Source organism: Acipenser ruthenus, chromosome 15 (assembly GCF_902713425.1).
Source record: "Acipenser ruthenus chromosome 15, fAciRut3.2 maternal haplotype, whole genome shotgun sequence".
Classification (NCBI taxonomy): domain Eukaryota; kingdom Metazoa; phylum Chordata; class Actinopteri; order Acipenseriformes; family Acipenseridae; genus Acipenser; species Acipenser ruthenus.
The window spans coordinates 16,234,823-16,252,047 of NC_081203.1; the positions used below are offsets into that span (position 1 = coordinate 16,234,823).

Here is a 17,225-nt window from a genome sequence, read left to right on the forward strand (position 1 = left end):
ATATACCTAGCAGAGTTATTTCTTGTTTTCTAAACACTTGTACGGTATTCTCTAGCTTGAAAGCCTGTGCCTCGTTAAATTGAGCCCTTATTTGGTAAGAATAAACTCGAAGTGCAAACAACTTATTTAACACCCCAGAAAAACACACTCTGATCTCTGACTGAGATTCTGGATAGGTTATTAAGAAATATAAAAAAAAAAAAAAAAGAAAATCTTATTTTCAAATCATCTGCCCCACACTCCCAAAAGAAAATATATTTGTATATATTTTTATATATATATATATATATATTATTATTCTCTGCAGACACTAATAGAGTGTTTAAGTAGCAGTGTTACATTAAAAAAAAAAGTTTACTTGACTATAAATATGAATGTTTGAATGTGCACTTTTGCTGGCTTTTAAAAATGACACAAAAAGGTCCCTCATTCACACAACTTGAACATGTGACCTAATTTTAAACTATGGCTTTTTTTTGGTTTGTTTGTTTATTTGTTTTGGTTTATTTTTATGATAAATTGTTTTGTGGCACAAATCCATGACAAGAAGGTCTTTACATACACATAAAGTGAAGTTTTGTGGCGATTCACCAAACAAACAGAAATATTATTGAGATCCTACTATTCTATACATTGTAAAACAAAGCCAGCAACACGTTTGTATTCTGTGTGACACATCCCAACATTACCAAGCTCATACACAGTGTTGAGGAGTATGAGCCATATTTATAAAGCATGTTCTGTCAAGTTCACCGGACTGTTTAAAAAGGAAAAACTAAATAAAAGTAAATAATAATACAGGGTAAGTGGTGACCTGCGCATAACAGAGATGTTAATATTAATAATAATAATAATATTAATAATAATAATAATAATAATAATAATAATAATAATAATAATAATAATAATAATAATGATGCACTTTAAAATACTTTAAAAAGTTAATAAACAAAAAGGATCAAAGAAGGAATTTGTAAAGAAACACAACTGAGATGCAGTAAGTTGTGTTTATAAATGTGTAACAATAAAATTATTTTGTTGAAAATATCAAGTGTTCAGTTCAACTATGCTACTGTTGTCCAGCTGTCTTCTGACAGATGTACCGGGCTTCAAATCAGACTACGACTACTACTGGTACCACGAAAAAAAAAATACAACAACTACAACTGTACAATTACTACTACTAATAATAACAATAAAACTGTTGGATATATAGGGATGTTCAATAACTGATCTATATATATAGCTTTTACAAGTCCAACCTTTATTTTACAATGAAGTTGCCAGAGCTCAGGGTGGTAACCTTTTATCAAAACAAGACCTGTTTTGTAATGGGACAGCCCATCTCTAGCATGTCCAATAAGAATGCATGGGCGGGGTCATGTATTTATTTCCAGTCTTGGATCGTTTCCAAGTCGCGTCTGGTGTGGATTGATATTTGACGACTTCACTTGCGTCGCTCTGTCCAGTGTGGATGCAGCCTTATTCACACAACCAGAAAGACTGATGGACGGATACTGTGGTCTGCATGACAATAGTACAAACACAGCACAATGATAATATAACTCTCATCTAGGTTATAGCCAATACGCAAACAGTATTTTACAGCTTCTACACAGTTGTTGACGACATTTTGGCAGGAGTCGATATTATTAGATTTACAACATTTTCCAATCAGGGTGAAATTTAAGGTCATAAAAATCTATCTGACGTTAAAATTCAGGTAAACAACTCATTTTCAAGTAATTTCAAGGCCTTGGATTTGCCACTTTCAAATGGAAGCACTTTCAAGATGTTCAAACCTGTACGAACCCTGAGTTGCTTTGTATATTGCCAGAAAAGGTTGCCTGTTAGTTGCCTCGTGTTTCATGGGCTTAAGGGAGTATGTGTATTGGGTCTGTAACGGAGTGAACCCCCTCCATTACTGAAAGTATGGACTGACTTTTAAAAACACAGACTGTTTGTTTAATAGATCGTTTGTTTACGTCTAAAATCAATGAATAATGAAACAAAATGTACTTTTCCTGGGGATAAAAATATGACAAAGTACAGCTATGAAACTTGAAACAGAGTTCATGTCTTTACTTACTTGCTGCAGGCTCTGTGTGTAGCCGGTGCTCTGTAAGGGCGTAAAACGGGTATAGGGTTGCCATATATACAGGTTTGACCCGGACAGTCTGGTAATTGGCATCTGTGTCCGGGTGGCAGGAATTAACAAGCCCTAATGTCCGCATTTAAATGAAACACATAAGAAACACCAACCTTCCTTTAATATTTTCTTTGACATACATTAGTTGCTTGAAGGATTTTCACTATCTTATTATAAATGTGCTATTTAGTACTGATCTGTACATTCTACATTGTCCATGCCGGGGACAACGAACATATCCACGTGATGTAAACAGTCCAATACTGTACTGAGCTGATGTGTGATTCAGGACTCGTGGGACTAGGTCTGAGGATCCTTCATCCTGAACTTCCAAGTGAATATGGCAGTGTCATGGCAGATGCCACCACCCACTGTAGTCGTAACTGAGTAACATGACAATTCAGGTTTGCGATTTAGAGTCAACAGAGTAAAACCAAAAGCATGTGATTAAATACATAAAATATGGTTTATGATATATAATAGTAATTAAACCATATATATGTGTGTGCGTGTGTGTGTATAATATGATTTACATATTTAGCCGTAGCTCATTTATTTGTAACACTGAAAAACCCGAACCAGATGTGACTCATTTTGTCTCTTGTTACGGACACAGAACCAATAGTGCCGCTGTTTTGTAGTTTTTAATGTGTATTAATAATGGTTCTTTATATTTATTATGGTGGGGGGGGGGTTGCCATGGCATAACGGCTGTAAAAACTCACCTATCACAAACATGCTTTTTCATGCTCAGAAATCCAGTTGTCTGACTGTCTGGAAAAATTATCTGTAAAAAAATAAATAAAATAGGACAGCCTCGTCGCTTCAGAAATTGCTTTGAGTTACCCCAGCGTTACTCATCATCACAGCTACTTCTCAGGTAAGATTAGCCTCTAACGTATGGTATAGCTACTATGTTTCTGTGGTGTTATTGGTAAATTTACATACGAACATAAGAAAGTTTACAAACGAGAGGAGGCCATTCAGCCCATCTTGCTCGTTTGGTTGTTAGTAGCTTATTGATCCCAGAATCTCATCAAGCAGCTTCTTGAAGGATCCCAGGGTGTCAGCTTCAACAACATTCATGATAATGAATAGTGAATTGCACGGGCATGGATTACTTTATTGTATCCACTACAGCTTGCAAGTTTGATTGCAAGAAATATCAAGAGCACAATACTGTGTATACTGCATGATTATTTGTACCCAGGTCTGGTGGTATTGTGTTTAACTGCAGTTTTGATAGACCTAGGCTGACTGAGAAATGTGTCCGGGTTTGGTCTATGGAAAAGGTGGCAACCCTAGACAGGCGGGCCGTTCATGCCTAATGTTAGTCTATGGCGAGGGAAGCAGAACTGGTATTTTTTAGGCAACGTATTTTTTGTTGCCTAAAGAGTACCTATCCAGGACAGTTTGAATGCAGATGTTCTGTATCTCTGTGAATGGTGCATTTTTGTTATTTGAAAGTGGTAATTTGTTTGGTAAATAATGTTATATGTTTTATATAGAATGGTATATTCCGAGGGAGGGGCTAGGAGGTGGAGAATATATACCTGGTCCTAGACTTCATTCAGAGAAAGGGAGCGCTGGAGGAGGTTGGCTCTTATAAATCGGAAATGGACTGGGGTGTGGTAAAATGCCTATAGCAGTCACCAGCTATTTTAATGATTATTGTTATTACTCTTCTTGTTTTTTTGGTTTGTTCTGGCCATAGTCCTTTGTTTTGTTTTTTTGTTTGGTTTCTGAGCCAAGCTTGCTGTACCTAGTTTATGAACTGTTCCTGTTTGTCGGCTAATAAAACACCAGCCATCTTGGTTTAAACATATCTTCTGTGTCATCGCTTCCTCCTTGCACTACAACATCTTGTGCACCGGTCTCTCACAGGGTTGCAGAACTTAGTCCTTCAGGTAAGCATCAAGTGATCCTTATCCTTCAAACCCACCATGCAGAAACACAGTGGGGATCATAAAGAAAGTGTTCAGCAGAATATAAAGCGTGGGTTGTGTTGGTCTCCCCAGGAATGTGGGGCAGTGCATTTGCTGCCAGCCTGGATGAGATCTGGAACGCTGGAAAGAAGCTGGAGTGGCTCAACAACAAGGAAGACGATGTTGAACTGGCAGGTAAATGGAAGCAGTGTGAGGAACTTACAGTACATGGTAAAAACATGGTAAAAACTGATGGGTAGGTACTAGGTAGGAGATGACTTTACTGTTCCTTCACTGTTGTAATGAGATCCTTGCTCTATCCCACCCTCACTGACGCACTCCCACCCGCCTGCAGATGACATCAAGATGAGCTCAAAGACCTCAAGCTCCGATGGCCTGCATACTCAAGTGGTCACTCCGTCCAGCCCCGTATCTTATCTCATCGACAAGATCTTGAACTCCCGCTTCAGCTCCTGCCAGAGCCACAACTTCCTGCATGGTCTCAACCTGCACAGCAAGTACCACACCAGCCACGAGTTCATAACGGACACAGGTACAGTCGTGTCTCCTCTTCATACTGGCTGCTTGAAGTGTGCACTGTCTGAAAGCTACAGGCTGCAGGGTCTCTCACAGGAAACCGATTCTTTAGTTAGATCTCCTTCTCCGAATGTGATGGATCCCTTATAAAAGTTCACCACAGTACAAACATAGCAAAGTGTAAAAAGAACTATGAATGCATGGTAAAGCAGAGGTAAAACTGCTAAATTACTGTGCAGAAATACTTTGGTAAACTTTTATACTGTGCAGAAATACCTTGGTAAACTTTTATGAGGGATACGACTATTAGAATTTGGTTTCATGAATTGAAAGCAATAATACTTCTTTTCTTACATTCTGCCTCAAACAAAACATTAATTTTACAGCTTATTCTCGAGTTCATAAGAGGATAAAACACTACATGTTGAATACTTAACAGGCTCTTTGCTGCCTCATCCAGCTGATCTGTGTCTTCAACAAAACAGGTGCTCAAAGGCTTTCCTGTTGGCAGAGAAAGTCCAGGTTCCGGGGTCTGTCTTCTTTGCTTTTGTGTCTCCTTACCAGGGGACTAAAGAAATGTCTTTGCAAAAACAAGAGTCATTAACTATTTAGGTATTCCACTGAAACAGCAAATCCTCCACAAGATGTGCGCTCTTCGTCCGGTTATGTCTGGGATATTCCACTGCAAACTCCGGCTCAATAAAAGACGGAATATATTTCAACCTCTGTCGACTTCAAATGTTCATCCAACTCTTTCTCCAGTGATCAATCGGGGCTAAGTTAAAGATTTGATTACAAGTACTTTTAGGATTCTAGATGTCTTATGCTGCGGACTCCCACACCAGGGCAAACACTAGAGTAGTTATTTTGTATCAGAGTTTCCAGAGTTTCTGATATCTCTGTTCAAGCCGGTCGCAGGCTGGGTCTTCAGATTGTCAAAGTTCAGAGACTTGTTTGTGTGTCAAGAGCCTTGGGTTTCGTGTCGGGAGCCTTGTTTCTCGGGTGGGGAGCCCTGTTTGAAAGTTGAGCTTGTTCTTTTTAATCCTCTCTTCACCCCTGTGATTGGATAGTTTGTTTATTTTGGGCTGTGCCTGAGTCCACCGTCTGTTCTCGTTCCGAGACGGCCCAGTGTTCTCAAATGGTCCGCTGTTTCGACCCTGTCGGCTAGATTTATGAGGGGTACTGTTCTCTCTCAGGGGTGTCAAGGCATTCAAAACCGTCTGGTTTTACCTTTTGAAAGACAACGCCGGCGCCACAGGATTTACTCAACGATGGTGACGACAAACCACTTGTCCAGTATTTTAGTTTACGACTCTTTTAAAAGCATTCTTTGTCAGTGGTGGAGTTTGTGACAAGAAACCAAGTATACACAGAGAATTGCTTAGGACCCCCCTCTATATATTCCATTTCTGTTAATTTCATATACAGAATTATATTATGACCCAATCTGACCCTACATGTAGTAACACAGACTGTCATTTCGCCCCAAGCACAGGCCCATAACCCTGAGTATTTCTTGAATGAGTCACTGTTGGATGCAAGTCAGTCAACGGGATGCGCCCCTATTATGACTGCTGGTCAGATCTGAATGAAAACAACACAGACAAACTATTTTTAAAAAAAGACTAAACTATAAAGTAAATGTGTCTAATTATGTCTGTTCTAAATTAGAAAATCTCACTCCTGTTATGCCTTTCATTCACATAGCACTCTATTGGTTCTTATTTATTATATGTCTGCTATGACGAGCTCCACTGTGCTCTGGCTTTCAGATACTTCACCAGACACCTTCCCCAGCAAGCTGACCCCCTCAGAGCCCGTTCTGAACCTGGTGGACAGCGGCCTCTCCATCAATTCTGCCTTCCCACTCGTCCTGCGCGCCGCCAGGGAGGTGGACCTTATCCTGTCCTTCGACTACTCCTGGGGAGGACACTTTGACGTGAGTCAAACTTGTGAAGTCTCAGATGTATTCACTAATAAGCTTTTGCAGGGTGGAGGTGGGTGAATGACAAGATAAAACGGCTGTAAATTTGAAGCCTGGTGTGTCTGTGGAAGGATTGGGGCATGGGCTCCTTCCAAGGCTAACCCTCCCCTCTGTGACGCCCTCCCAGGTGCTGAAGCTGACGGAGCAGTACTGTAGTGAGCGCAGCATCCCCTTCCCTCCGATCACCCTGAGCGAGGAGGACTGGAAGAACCCCAAGGAGTGCTACATCTTCACAGATGCGAAGAACCCCAAGACCCCCATAGTGCTGCACTTCCCCCTCATCAACCAGTCCTTCAGGAAGTTCAAGGCCCCAGGTACAGTAAGGGTTCTAGAATCAAACTGAGGTTCCACCTACAGCCTGCAATCTGCATCCACACAGGGTTCAGACACCGCCTGTGTGTGTCAGGTTTGTATATCTTTCCCATTCCGACCGTCTGTCATCCTAAGGCACAGAGAATGCTCCAGCACAAATCCACTAGGGCCATATCTTTACATAGCCCTCCTGGGGATTTCACTAAATTCTTTCAAAAGCATTACCGAAGCTGATTTTATTTGATCAAAACAGACTGGAAGAAAACCTCAAAATGAAGTGGGCCATATTCAAAAATATGTTACCACTGTGCTAATTTTACGTGATTTGTTTTCCTTTCAGGAAATGAATATAAAACTGTAATGATACAGACCTAGCATGAAACACCAAAGGTGAATGTTGGAGCTCCTGATTTAACATACCGAGTCATTTATTTGAATCTTTATCATATAAAACAATATCTATTTCTAGATAAATAAAAGGGATAACTTTGCATGTTTTGGTCATGTCAGCCATGTTAAAGCAAGGTGAATGACAGTGTCAGCCATGGTAAAGCAAGGTGAATGACAGTGTCAGCCATGGTAAAGCAAGGTGAATGACAGTGTCAGCCATGGTAAAGCAAGCTGAATGACAGTGTCAGCCATGGTAAAGCAAGGTGAATGACAGTGTCAGCCATGGTAAAGCAAGGTGAATGACACTGTCAGCCATGGTAAAGCAAGGTGAATGACAGTATCAGCCATGGTAAAGCAAGCTGAATGACAGCGTCAGCCATGGTAAAGCAAGCTGAATGACAGTGTCAGCCATGGTAAAGCAAGCTGATTGACAGTGTCAGCCATGGTAAAGCAAGCTGATTGACAGCGTCAGCCATGGTAAAGCAAGCTGAAGTCTTGTTTGTCATGCAGGTGTCCCGAGGGTGACCCCAGAGGAGAAGGATTGGGGTGACTTTGTGGTGGAGTGCGACGACTCTCCCTATTCCACCACCAACTTCACCTACACTGAGCAGCAGCACAGCAGACTGGTGGAGCTGAACCAGTACAATGTGCTGAACAACAAGGATACCCTCCTGCAGGCACTGCGGCTGGCCTTGGATAAGAGAGCCAAGAAACTGTGAGGCTGAGAAAGAGGCAAGACCCCTGCATCCCCCAACTCACCTTCACTGCTGACAAGAGCGGGAAAGCGACTTGTCACACACTGAAACTGTACTTTATTAAAAATAGATTTTGATGTCCACTTATGTCACCAAATGTGTACATTTTAAAGAAATAAAATATATTGATGAATGCAGAACAGAGTCACGTTTTGTATTTCATAACCCATCCATGGGCTGCTGTATTTCACATGTTTCTTAAAAGGTTGACAACTTTTTCAACTTACAAAATTAATAACTAGTTAGTTGCTGTCCTAGCTGTGGATAAGGGGTGGTAAGTTTGACCCTTGTGGGGATCCCTACATACCCACTGTTACAGTTTTTCTCAATTGCTCAAATGCAATTCTTGAAACAGTGTTCACATTTTCAAAACAGTTAACACAAACCTCAAAACTATTTCATTTAGCAAAACAACACATTTCAACTGCAAAATGCCCAAAGACACATATTTAACATATTTAAAACAGTACAACAGTGTCATATAATGGAAAGCTCTCTTTATCAGTGTTTAAACAAAGGCACAATAGTAAGTATCAGCATCAATATGACACGGTCAACCCTGACTGCATGTTCCTCTGCCTTACAGTCTAATTGATTCTGGTGATCATTGAAACTGTAATTACTGTATGAATAGTGTTGCTGTAAATAAAGATGTTGCCACACACAAAAGAACAAAGCAAAAAACATGTATTCAGGAAGAGGGTTCCCAATATTTTTCATTCAGTAAAATGAAACAGATGCAAATGCGTAAAGCAAAATAAGGTTATATTGTAAACAGTAGCATTAGAGTATATAAATCCAATAAGTCGACAAAGGCAGGTGGTCCGAACTATAGAAGTGTAAAAGAAAACACACAAAGGATCAATTGTAACGTCTCACTGGCCATCCAGTCTCTGTTAGGCCACAGATTTTCCTCCACATCACACCTAATGTTGTCCCCCGCAATGCATCGAGGGAAAAACCTTCTTGCATGCCGCAGCCATCCCCTGCAATCTTCTGCCGTGATGTCCTCACAACCAGCATTCACTGCATCCAGCAAAGACATCTGATCTTGAGACCGGTGGTCATAAACCTTCCACCTCCATGCCGAGAAAAACTCCTCAATGGGGTTGAGGAAGGGGGAATAGGGTGGGAGGAATTCTATGGCCATGCGTTGGTGGGCAGCAAATCATTCCCTGACTAGAGCGGAGTGGTGAAAGCTGACATTGTCCCAAACTACTACATAATTTGGCAAGTCAGCCCTCACCAGCTGTCTCTCATCAACAGGTACAAGACGGTTGTAAAGAGCCTTCAAGAAAGCTAAAAGACAACCATTGATGTAGGGCCAGTGTTGTGGGAATGTGGGCAATGACACCATTATCTGATATGGCAGCGCACATGGTTATGTTACCCCCACGTTGGCCTGGCACAATCAGTGTGGCTCTGTGTCCAATAAGAACATAAGAACGTTTACAAACGAGAGGAGGCCATTCAGCCCATCTTGCTCGTTTGGTTGTTAGTAGCTTAGATCCCAGAATCTCATCAAACAGCTTCTTGAAGGATCCCAGGGTGTCAGCTTCAACAAGATTACTGGGGAGTTGGTTCCAGACCCTCCCAATTCTCTGTGTAAAAAAGTGCCTCCTATTTTCTGTTCTGAATGCCCCTTTGTCTAATCTCCATTTGTGACCCCTGGTCCTTGTTTATTTTTTCAGGTCAAAGAAGTCCCCTGGGTCGACATTGTCTATACCTTTTAGGATTTTGAATGTTTGAATCACATTGCCGCGTAGTCTTCTTTGTTCAAGATTGAACAGATTAAATTCTTTTAGCCTGTCTGCATACAACATGCCTTTTTACCCCGGGATAATTCTGGTTGCTGTTCTCTGCACTCTTTCTAGAGCAGCAATATCCTTTTTGTAACGAGGTGACCAGAACTGACCACAATATTCTAGGTGAGGTCTTACTAATGCATTGTAAAGTTTTAACAATACTTCCCTTGATTTAAATTCAACACGTCTCTCAATATATCCAAGCATCTTGTTGGCCTTTTTTATAGCTTCCCCACATTGTCTAGATGAAGACATTTCTGAGTCAACATAAACTCCTAGGTCTTTTTCATAAATTCCTTCTTCAATTTCAGTATCTCCCATATGATATTTATAATGCACATTTTTATTGCCTGCGTGGAGTACCTTACACTTTTCTCTATTAAATGTCATTTGCCATGTGTCTGCCCAGTTCTGAATGCTGTCTAGATCATTTTGAATGACCTTTGCTGCTGCAACAGTGTTTGCCACTCCTCCTATTTTTGTGTTGTCTGCAAATTTAACGAGTTTGCTTACTATACCAGAATCTAAGTCATTAATGTAGATTAGGAATAGCAGAGGACCTAATACTGATCCCTGTGGGGCACCACTGGTTACCTTGCTCCATTTTGAGGTTTCTCCTCTAATCAGTACTTTCTGTTTTCTACCTGTTAACCACTCCCTAATCCATGTGCATGCATTTCCTTGAATCCCTACTGCATTCAGTTTGAGAATTAATCTTTTATGGGGGACTTTGTCAAAAGCTTTCTGGAAATCTAAATAAACCATGTCGTATGCTTTGCAATTATCCATTGTCAATGTTGCATCCTTAGAAAAGTCAAGCAGGTTAGTTAGACACGATCTCCCTTTCCTAAAACCGGCCTTATTGGCCTGGGAGACAGTCCAATAAGGCTCCTGCCACGTCTCTGGATTTTGTTCAAGCTGAAACCAGCCTCATCTGCATATACAAATATATTTGGTGACTCATTGGCCTCTAGATCCATTACTCTCTGCAAAACCATTCAATGTATTGTAATCACACAATTAGAGTAAAGTATTTCCCACATATTGTTATCTATTCCAAAAGTAGGTCTTAGCCAGGCAATATTACTGTAAAAGGAAAGACATTATTGTACTCTGATGGGGCCTTACCTGTACATATTGATATCTCATCTCCTTCACCCTGTTGCTGTTCCTCTCAAAAGGGACCTTGTAGAGGTGCTTCATACAGAGCTAGTTTCTTTTTAGCACTCTGTCAATTGTCGAAAGGCTCACAGAATTGATGTTTTGAAACATGGCTTCATCCTGTACAATTGCGCTCTGAATCTCCCTGAGACGAATGGCATTGTTTGCTATGACCATGTCAACAATTGCCGTCTCCTTTTCGGGGGTGAAAACTTTTCCTCTGCCGCCAGAATGGGGTAGTTATTCAATTCTATAAATGAATAGAGTAAGCATTGATGGACAAAGTCAATATGTAAATTGCAAAACTGCATGCTTTGACAGAGATTGTACTGTAAAACTGTGAAGAAATGTATTGTATGATCACATACCTGTTTTCATTACTGAAAGTCCTTATAATTGATGCAACAGAGGATCGGCTGAGATTAGGCTGCACCCTCTGCCCAGCTTCTGTCATTATCAGGCCATGATTTATGACATGGTCTACAATTGTGGCCCGTATTTCGTTTGAAATATCTGGATGCCTTATCCTTCCCCATCGCCCAGCTCTACCACCACACATACGGACCCCCCTTCCTCTTGCACCTCCAAGTTGTTGTTCCTGTCTTTCTCCTACTTGTTCTTGCTCCATTTTTCAGCAACACCAACTCACTGGTAACCAAATATAAATTTGCATCTGTGAGGTAAGGTTGAAAGCATGTGGGATTGGTTGCTTTCAACTGCTTTCAACTGTCAACAGATTAATTCATTTAGTGTAACAAGACTTACTAGATTCATTTTTGTGTCAATTGCAGAGATTTGTATTCATTGATCTGCAAAAATGTGCTTCACATTTGCATTTTGTGTGAAAGCAATCATAGAACATAAGAACATAAGAAAGTTTACAAACGAGAGGAGGCCATTCAGCTCATCTTGCTTGTTTGGTTGTTAGTAGCTTATTGATCCCAGAATCTCATCAAGCAGATTCTTGAAGGATCCCAGGGTGTCAGCTTCAACAACATTACTGGGGAGTTGGTTCCAGACCCTCACAATTCTCTGTGTAAAAAAGTGCCCCCTATTTTCTGTTCTGAATGCCCCTTTATCTAATCTCCATTTGTGACCCCTGGTCCTTGTTTCTTTTTTCAAGTCAAAGAAGTCCCCTGGGTCGACATTGTCTATACCTTTTAGGATTTTGAATGTTTGAATCACATCGCCGCGTAGTCTTCTTTGTTCAAGACTCAATAGATTCAATTATTTTAGCCTGTCTGCATACGACATGCCTTTTACCCCGGGATAATTCTGGTTGCTGTTCTCTGCACTCTTTCTAGAGCAGCAATATCCTTTTTGTAACGAGGTGACCGAAACTGAACACAATATTCTAGGTGAGGTCTTACTAACGCATTGTAAAGTTTTAACAATACTTCCCTTGATTTAAATTCAACACTTCTCTCAATATATCCAAGCATCTTGTTGGCCTTTTTTATAGCTTCCCCACATTGTCTAGATGAAGACATTTCTGAGTCAACATAAACTCCTAGGTCTTTTTCATAGTTCCCTTCTTCAATTTCACTATCTCCCATATGATATTTATAATGCACATTTTTATTACCTGCGTGCAGTACTTTACACTTTTCTCTATTAAATGTCATTTGCCATGTGTCTGCCTAGTTCTGAATGCTGTCTAGATCATTTTGAATGACCTTTGCTGCTGCAACAGTGTTTTCCACTCCTGAAATTTTTGTGTCGTCTGCAAATTTAACGGGTTTGCTTACTATACAAGAATCTAAATCATTAATGTAGATCAGGAATAGCAGAGGACCTAATACTGATCCCTGTGGTACACCACTGGTTACCTCGCTCCATTTTGAGGTTTCTCCTCTAATCAGTACTTTCTGTTTTCTACATGTTAACCACTCCCTAATCCATGTGCATGCATTTCCTTGAATCCCTACTGCGTTCAGTTTGAGAATTAATCTTTTATGGGGGACTTTGTCAAAAGCTTTCTGCTAATCTAAATAAACCATTGCAATTATCCATTGTTGATGTTGCATCCTCAAAAAAATCAAGCAGGTTAGTTAGACATGATCTCCCTTTCCTAAAACCATGCTGACTGTCTCCCAGGATATTGTTACCATATAGGTAATTTTCCATTTTGGATCTTATTATAGTTTCCATAAGTTTACAATAATAGAAGTCAGGCTTATTGGTCTGTAGTTACCTGGTTCGGTTTTGTCTCCCTTTTTGTGGATCAGTATTACGTTTGCTATTTTCCAGTCTGTCGGTACAACCCCTGTGTCAAGAGACTGTTGCATGATCTTGGTTAGCGGTTTGTAAATAACTTCTTTCATTTCTTTGAGTACTATTGGGAGGATCTCATCCGGCCCAGGGGATTTGTTTATTTTAAGAGCTCCTAGTCCCTTTAACACTTCTGCCTCTGTTATTTATGCTAAAGTTATTTAAAATTGGATAGGAACAGGTCGACATGTGGGGCATGTTGTCCGTGTCCTCCTTTGTAAAAACCTGTGAAAAGTAATCATTTAATATATTTGCTATTTTTTTTTCTTCATCTATGATTTTGCCATTTGTGTCTCTTAGACATTTAACCTCCTCTTTGAATGTTCTCTTGCTGTTATAATATTGGATAAACATTTTGGACTTGGTTTGAACCCCTTTAGCAATATTGATTTCTATCTCTCTCTTGGCTTTTCTAACTTCCTTTTTGACTTGTGTTTGCAGTTCTAAGTACTCTTTCTGTGTACTTTGTTTTTGGTCCCTTTTAAACGCTCTGTAAAGTGCTTTTTTTCGCTGAATATTTTTTTTAATTGATCTATTAATCCATTTTGGCCATTTTGTTTTAGATTTAGATTTGTCTACTTTTGGGATGTAATTGTTTTGAGCCTCTAGTACTACTTTTTTTAAAAACAGCCATCCTTTTTCTGTGGATGTTCTCTCTATTTTACTCCAATCTACTTCTGTTAGTCTCTGTTTCATACCTTCATAGTTTGCTTTTCTAAAATTGTAAACCTTAGCTTCAGTCATTACTTTTGGGGTTTTAAAAAATACTTCAAATGAGACCATGTTGTGGTCTGAGTTTGCCAATGGCTCTCTGACCTCTGTTTTAGTTATTCTGTCTTCATTATTTGAAAAGACTAAATCAAGGCATGCCTCCCCTCTAGTCGGTGCCTTGACAAAATGCGTTAAGCAGTCATTTGTCATTTCCACCAGTTCAATTTTGCCCGTCGTGCCCCCCTTCGGGTTCTCCCATTTTATACGGGCGAAGTTGAAATCCCCCATTAGTATGGCTTCTACTTTTCTACACGCATTTTGAATGTCATTGTATAACAGATTATTTTGCTCAGCGTTTGATTTTGGCGGTCTATAGCATGCTCCTATTACTATCCCCTTTGAATTTTTGTCCATTATTCTGACCCATATTGATTCTGCATTGTTTTCTTTGTCCTGATTTAACACCTGGGCTTCAAGTCTATTTCTTATGTATAGCGCTACCCCTCCGCCTCTTCTGTCCTGCCTGTCTTTCTTATACAGTGTGTACCCACTAATATTGTATTCGTCTCCATCACTCTCAGACAACCATGTTTCTGTAACACCTATCACATCGTAGTTACTTGTTAGTGCAGTAGCTTCAAGTTCTAACATTTTGTTTCTGAGACTTCTAGCATTAAGATAAATACATTTAATAGTGGTCTTACCTGAGTTGTTGCCCTTGTTTAGATGTGGTCTCCCTTCTGTTTTTTTTTGTTTTCTCCCCCCTTCCTTTCTAGTTTAAATGCTTCTGGACCTCCTCAAGGATCCTTTCTCCGAGTAGACTGGTTCCCTTTCTGTTTAAGTGCAGTCCGTCCCACCTATATAGGTTGGCCTGACAGTTCATTCCCTGGGTCGGGAAGTCAGTCAGCCTGGAAGAAGGCGAGACTCGTAGGTGCAGGAACGTATTGACCTGGAAGGTAAATGAAGTAGCAGCTGCAGGCAATAGAGTCAGCTGAAATCGTTTACCAAGGGGTCATGCACAATCGCATAAAAGGGGCCGGAGAATTGTAAATCTTTTCCTTTGCTTTTGGTTTGGAAATAGACCCGGAAGGACCCGTGCACTGTGTATTAAAAGTACTGTGAGTGTTTGTTTGTTTGTCTTGTCTATAATTGTTACTTGTGTGTTTATAGACGGCTAACATGTTCCGGAGCTGTCGCTAAGAGCCAGCACTGAACCCGGAACAGCACTGCACTATTTGTCACTCTTTAAACTGTATCACCCACCATGAGCACTACAGCACGCACCCAGGACTGGTGACCGTAGCTGTATATTGTGGGAGAGATACTGTGTTTATTGTTTAGGGCTGCAATCCCTGTTACTGTTCTCCATGTTTTACGCATCGCTGTGTACCTCTAGTTCTATTTTTAATTCACAAAACAAAAACAAACACAAAATAAACACCTAGCTCTTTCTGAGCACTGACTAAACTTTCGGGAACACCCTGACTACAAGTGGGACAAGCCGTTTCCCCACCAAACAAAACATAACACAACAAAACAAAACCACACAGGTTTACACTGCTTACACTTTTCTCTAGACTGCTTGGAAGCAGAGCACCTCTTCTGCCTTCTTCTACTCAGCAGCCTCAGCAAACTGCCTGCCCTCTTTTAAATACCCTGCACCTGGTTCTAATTTAACAATAATTACCAGGTGCAGGGGATAATTAATAATAAAACAATTAACAAATTAAATTAAACTATAAAGCAAAACAAACAAATGTGCCAACAAAATGTGCCTACGCACCTGTTTCTGCAGGGAGGATTTAACCCCCTCCATGCTGTCTGATACTGAGAACTTTCAGTTTGGTTTTTTTCTTGAACAAATGTTCTTGTAAACATGTTCTTGTAAACATTTATATTAAAGGTAATGTGTTTCTTTGTATTATTGTAAACATGTTTCATATCACATGTATGTGTTTAGATCTTAAAAAATGTTACAGCGAAAAAAAGGTGTTCTTCTGTTTAATGCTTAAATGCCTCCACATGTTTATATTTACACATGCGTACCTTATGAAACGTGCTGATTCGTTTAAAAAGCATTTATTTATATGGTCTAAAGTTAAACAATTGGATTTATATTGTATGGTACTGGAAATATAATGGATCATCTTTTCAAATTGATATTGTTCTGCAATCAACTCAAGCCTTTTCTTATGATGTGGAGCTAATGTCCTGCCTGATATCAATACAAACTGGTAGTTTAGGAGACACTGTTCCTGTGTATGTTTGGACTGAACTATTTCAAAAGAACTGCTGCATTTTATTTTGATGGGTTAAATCTAACTTTGTGTTTGCTGTAGTATGTTTTTCGAAGGTGTGTGAATAGATTTGACATACTCACTTCATTTTGTGTGATAAGTTTTGAAAGTGTGCATAGTGTTTTAGTATTTGAGTTAGATGTTTTGATACTTGTATGCAAATCTGTTCTTTATCAAAACTGTAATATTATTTTCATTATTAAGACCTATAATTAAGGGCTGTATATTTAAAGTTAATAATTACAGTACATTGTTTCTATTGGTTCACTGTTGGTCCAATCCCCATTGACAAGGCAGATTAAATTCGGTGCATTTCTGCATTTCACACAAACAGGTTTTCTCACTCCAGAGACTGCGCTGAAAACTCACCAGCTGAACTTTTCTTCCTGTTTTGGGCAAGACTTTTTACACCAGTTGACCAATATGGATCACGTCAGTGTTGTAAGTAAAATAATGCTATCATATACTGTGTAATATATCACTTAATTACCACTCAAAATATGTAGTAAGATATTCTTTATTCTGGCAAGGAAGTTACAATAACATTGGATGCGTATTATGAGTGAAACTGATAAATCATTCTGGAAATTAAGTATATACAGAACATATATATTTTTAAATATATTAAATGGAAAATAAACATATTGTAAAATATATATTACAATATACTGCAGTACATAGCTGCTAAATATATTGCAATATGTTCTAATATATAGCAATATATATTTAAATATGCAAATACATTTGTCACTATAAATAACATTTATTGCAATATATATTTTAAATATTCTGATATTTTTCTTTTAAGAGGAATATATTGATAGTATATTTGAAATATATAAAGTTGATATAATTTAAAATAAGTATATTACATGTATTTGTATGGTGTAAATAGATCAGGGGCAAGCAGGCTAGCTGATAACATTGA

General features: G+C 39.4%; 1 protein-coding gene across 1 annotated transcript in view; it reads left to right on the forward strand.

Annotated features, from left to right (window-relative positions):
- The window catches only part of LOC117422516 (cytosolic phospholipase A2 zeta-like), a 29,290-nt gene extending 21,122 nt beyond the window's left edge, over positions 1-8,168 (forward strand). Inside the window, exons 10-14 of the mRNA XM_058987708.1 lie at positions 4,168-4,269; positions 4,430-4,627; positions 6,384-6,550; positions 6,723-6,909; positions 7,808-8,168. Of these exons, the coding sequence (XP_058843691.1) occupies positions 4,168-4,269; positions 4,430-4,627; positions 6,384-6,550; positions 6,723-6,909; positions 7,808-8,016 (863 nt within the window). The 3' untranslated portion in view covers positions 8,017-8,168. The remainder of the gene's footprint in view (positions 1-4,167; positions 4,270-4,429; positions 4,628-6,383; positions 6,551-6,722; positions 6,910-7,807) is intronic.
- Positions 8,169-17,225: the final 9,057 nt, after the last annotated feature.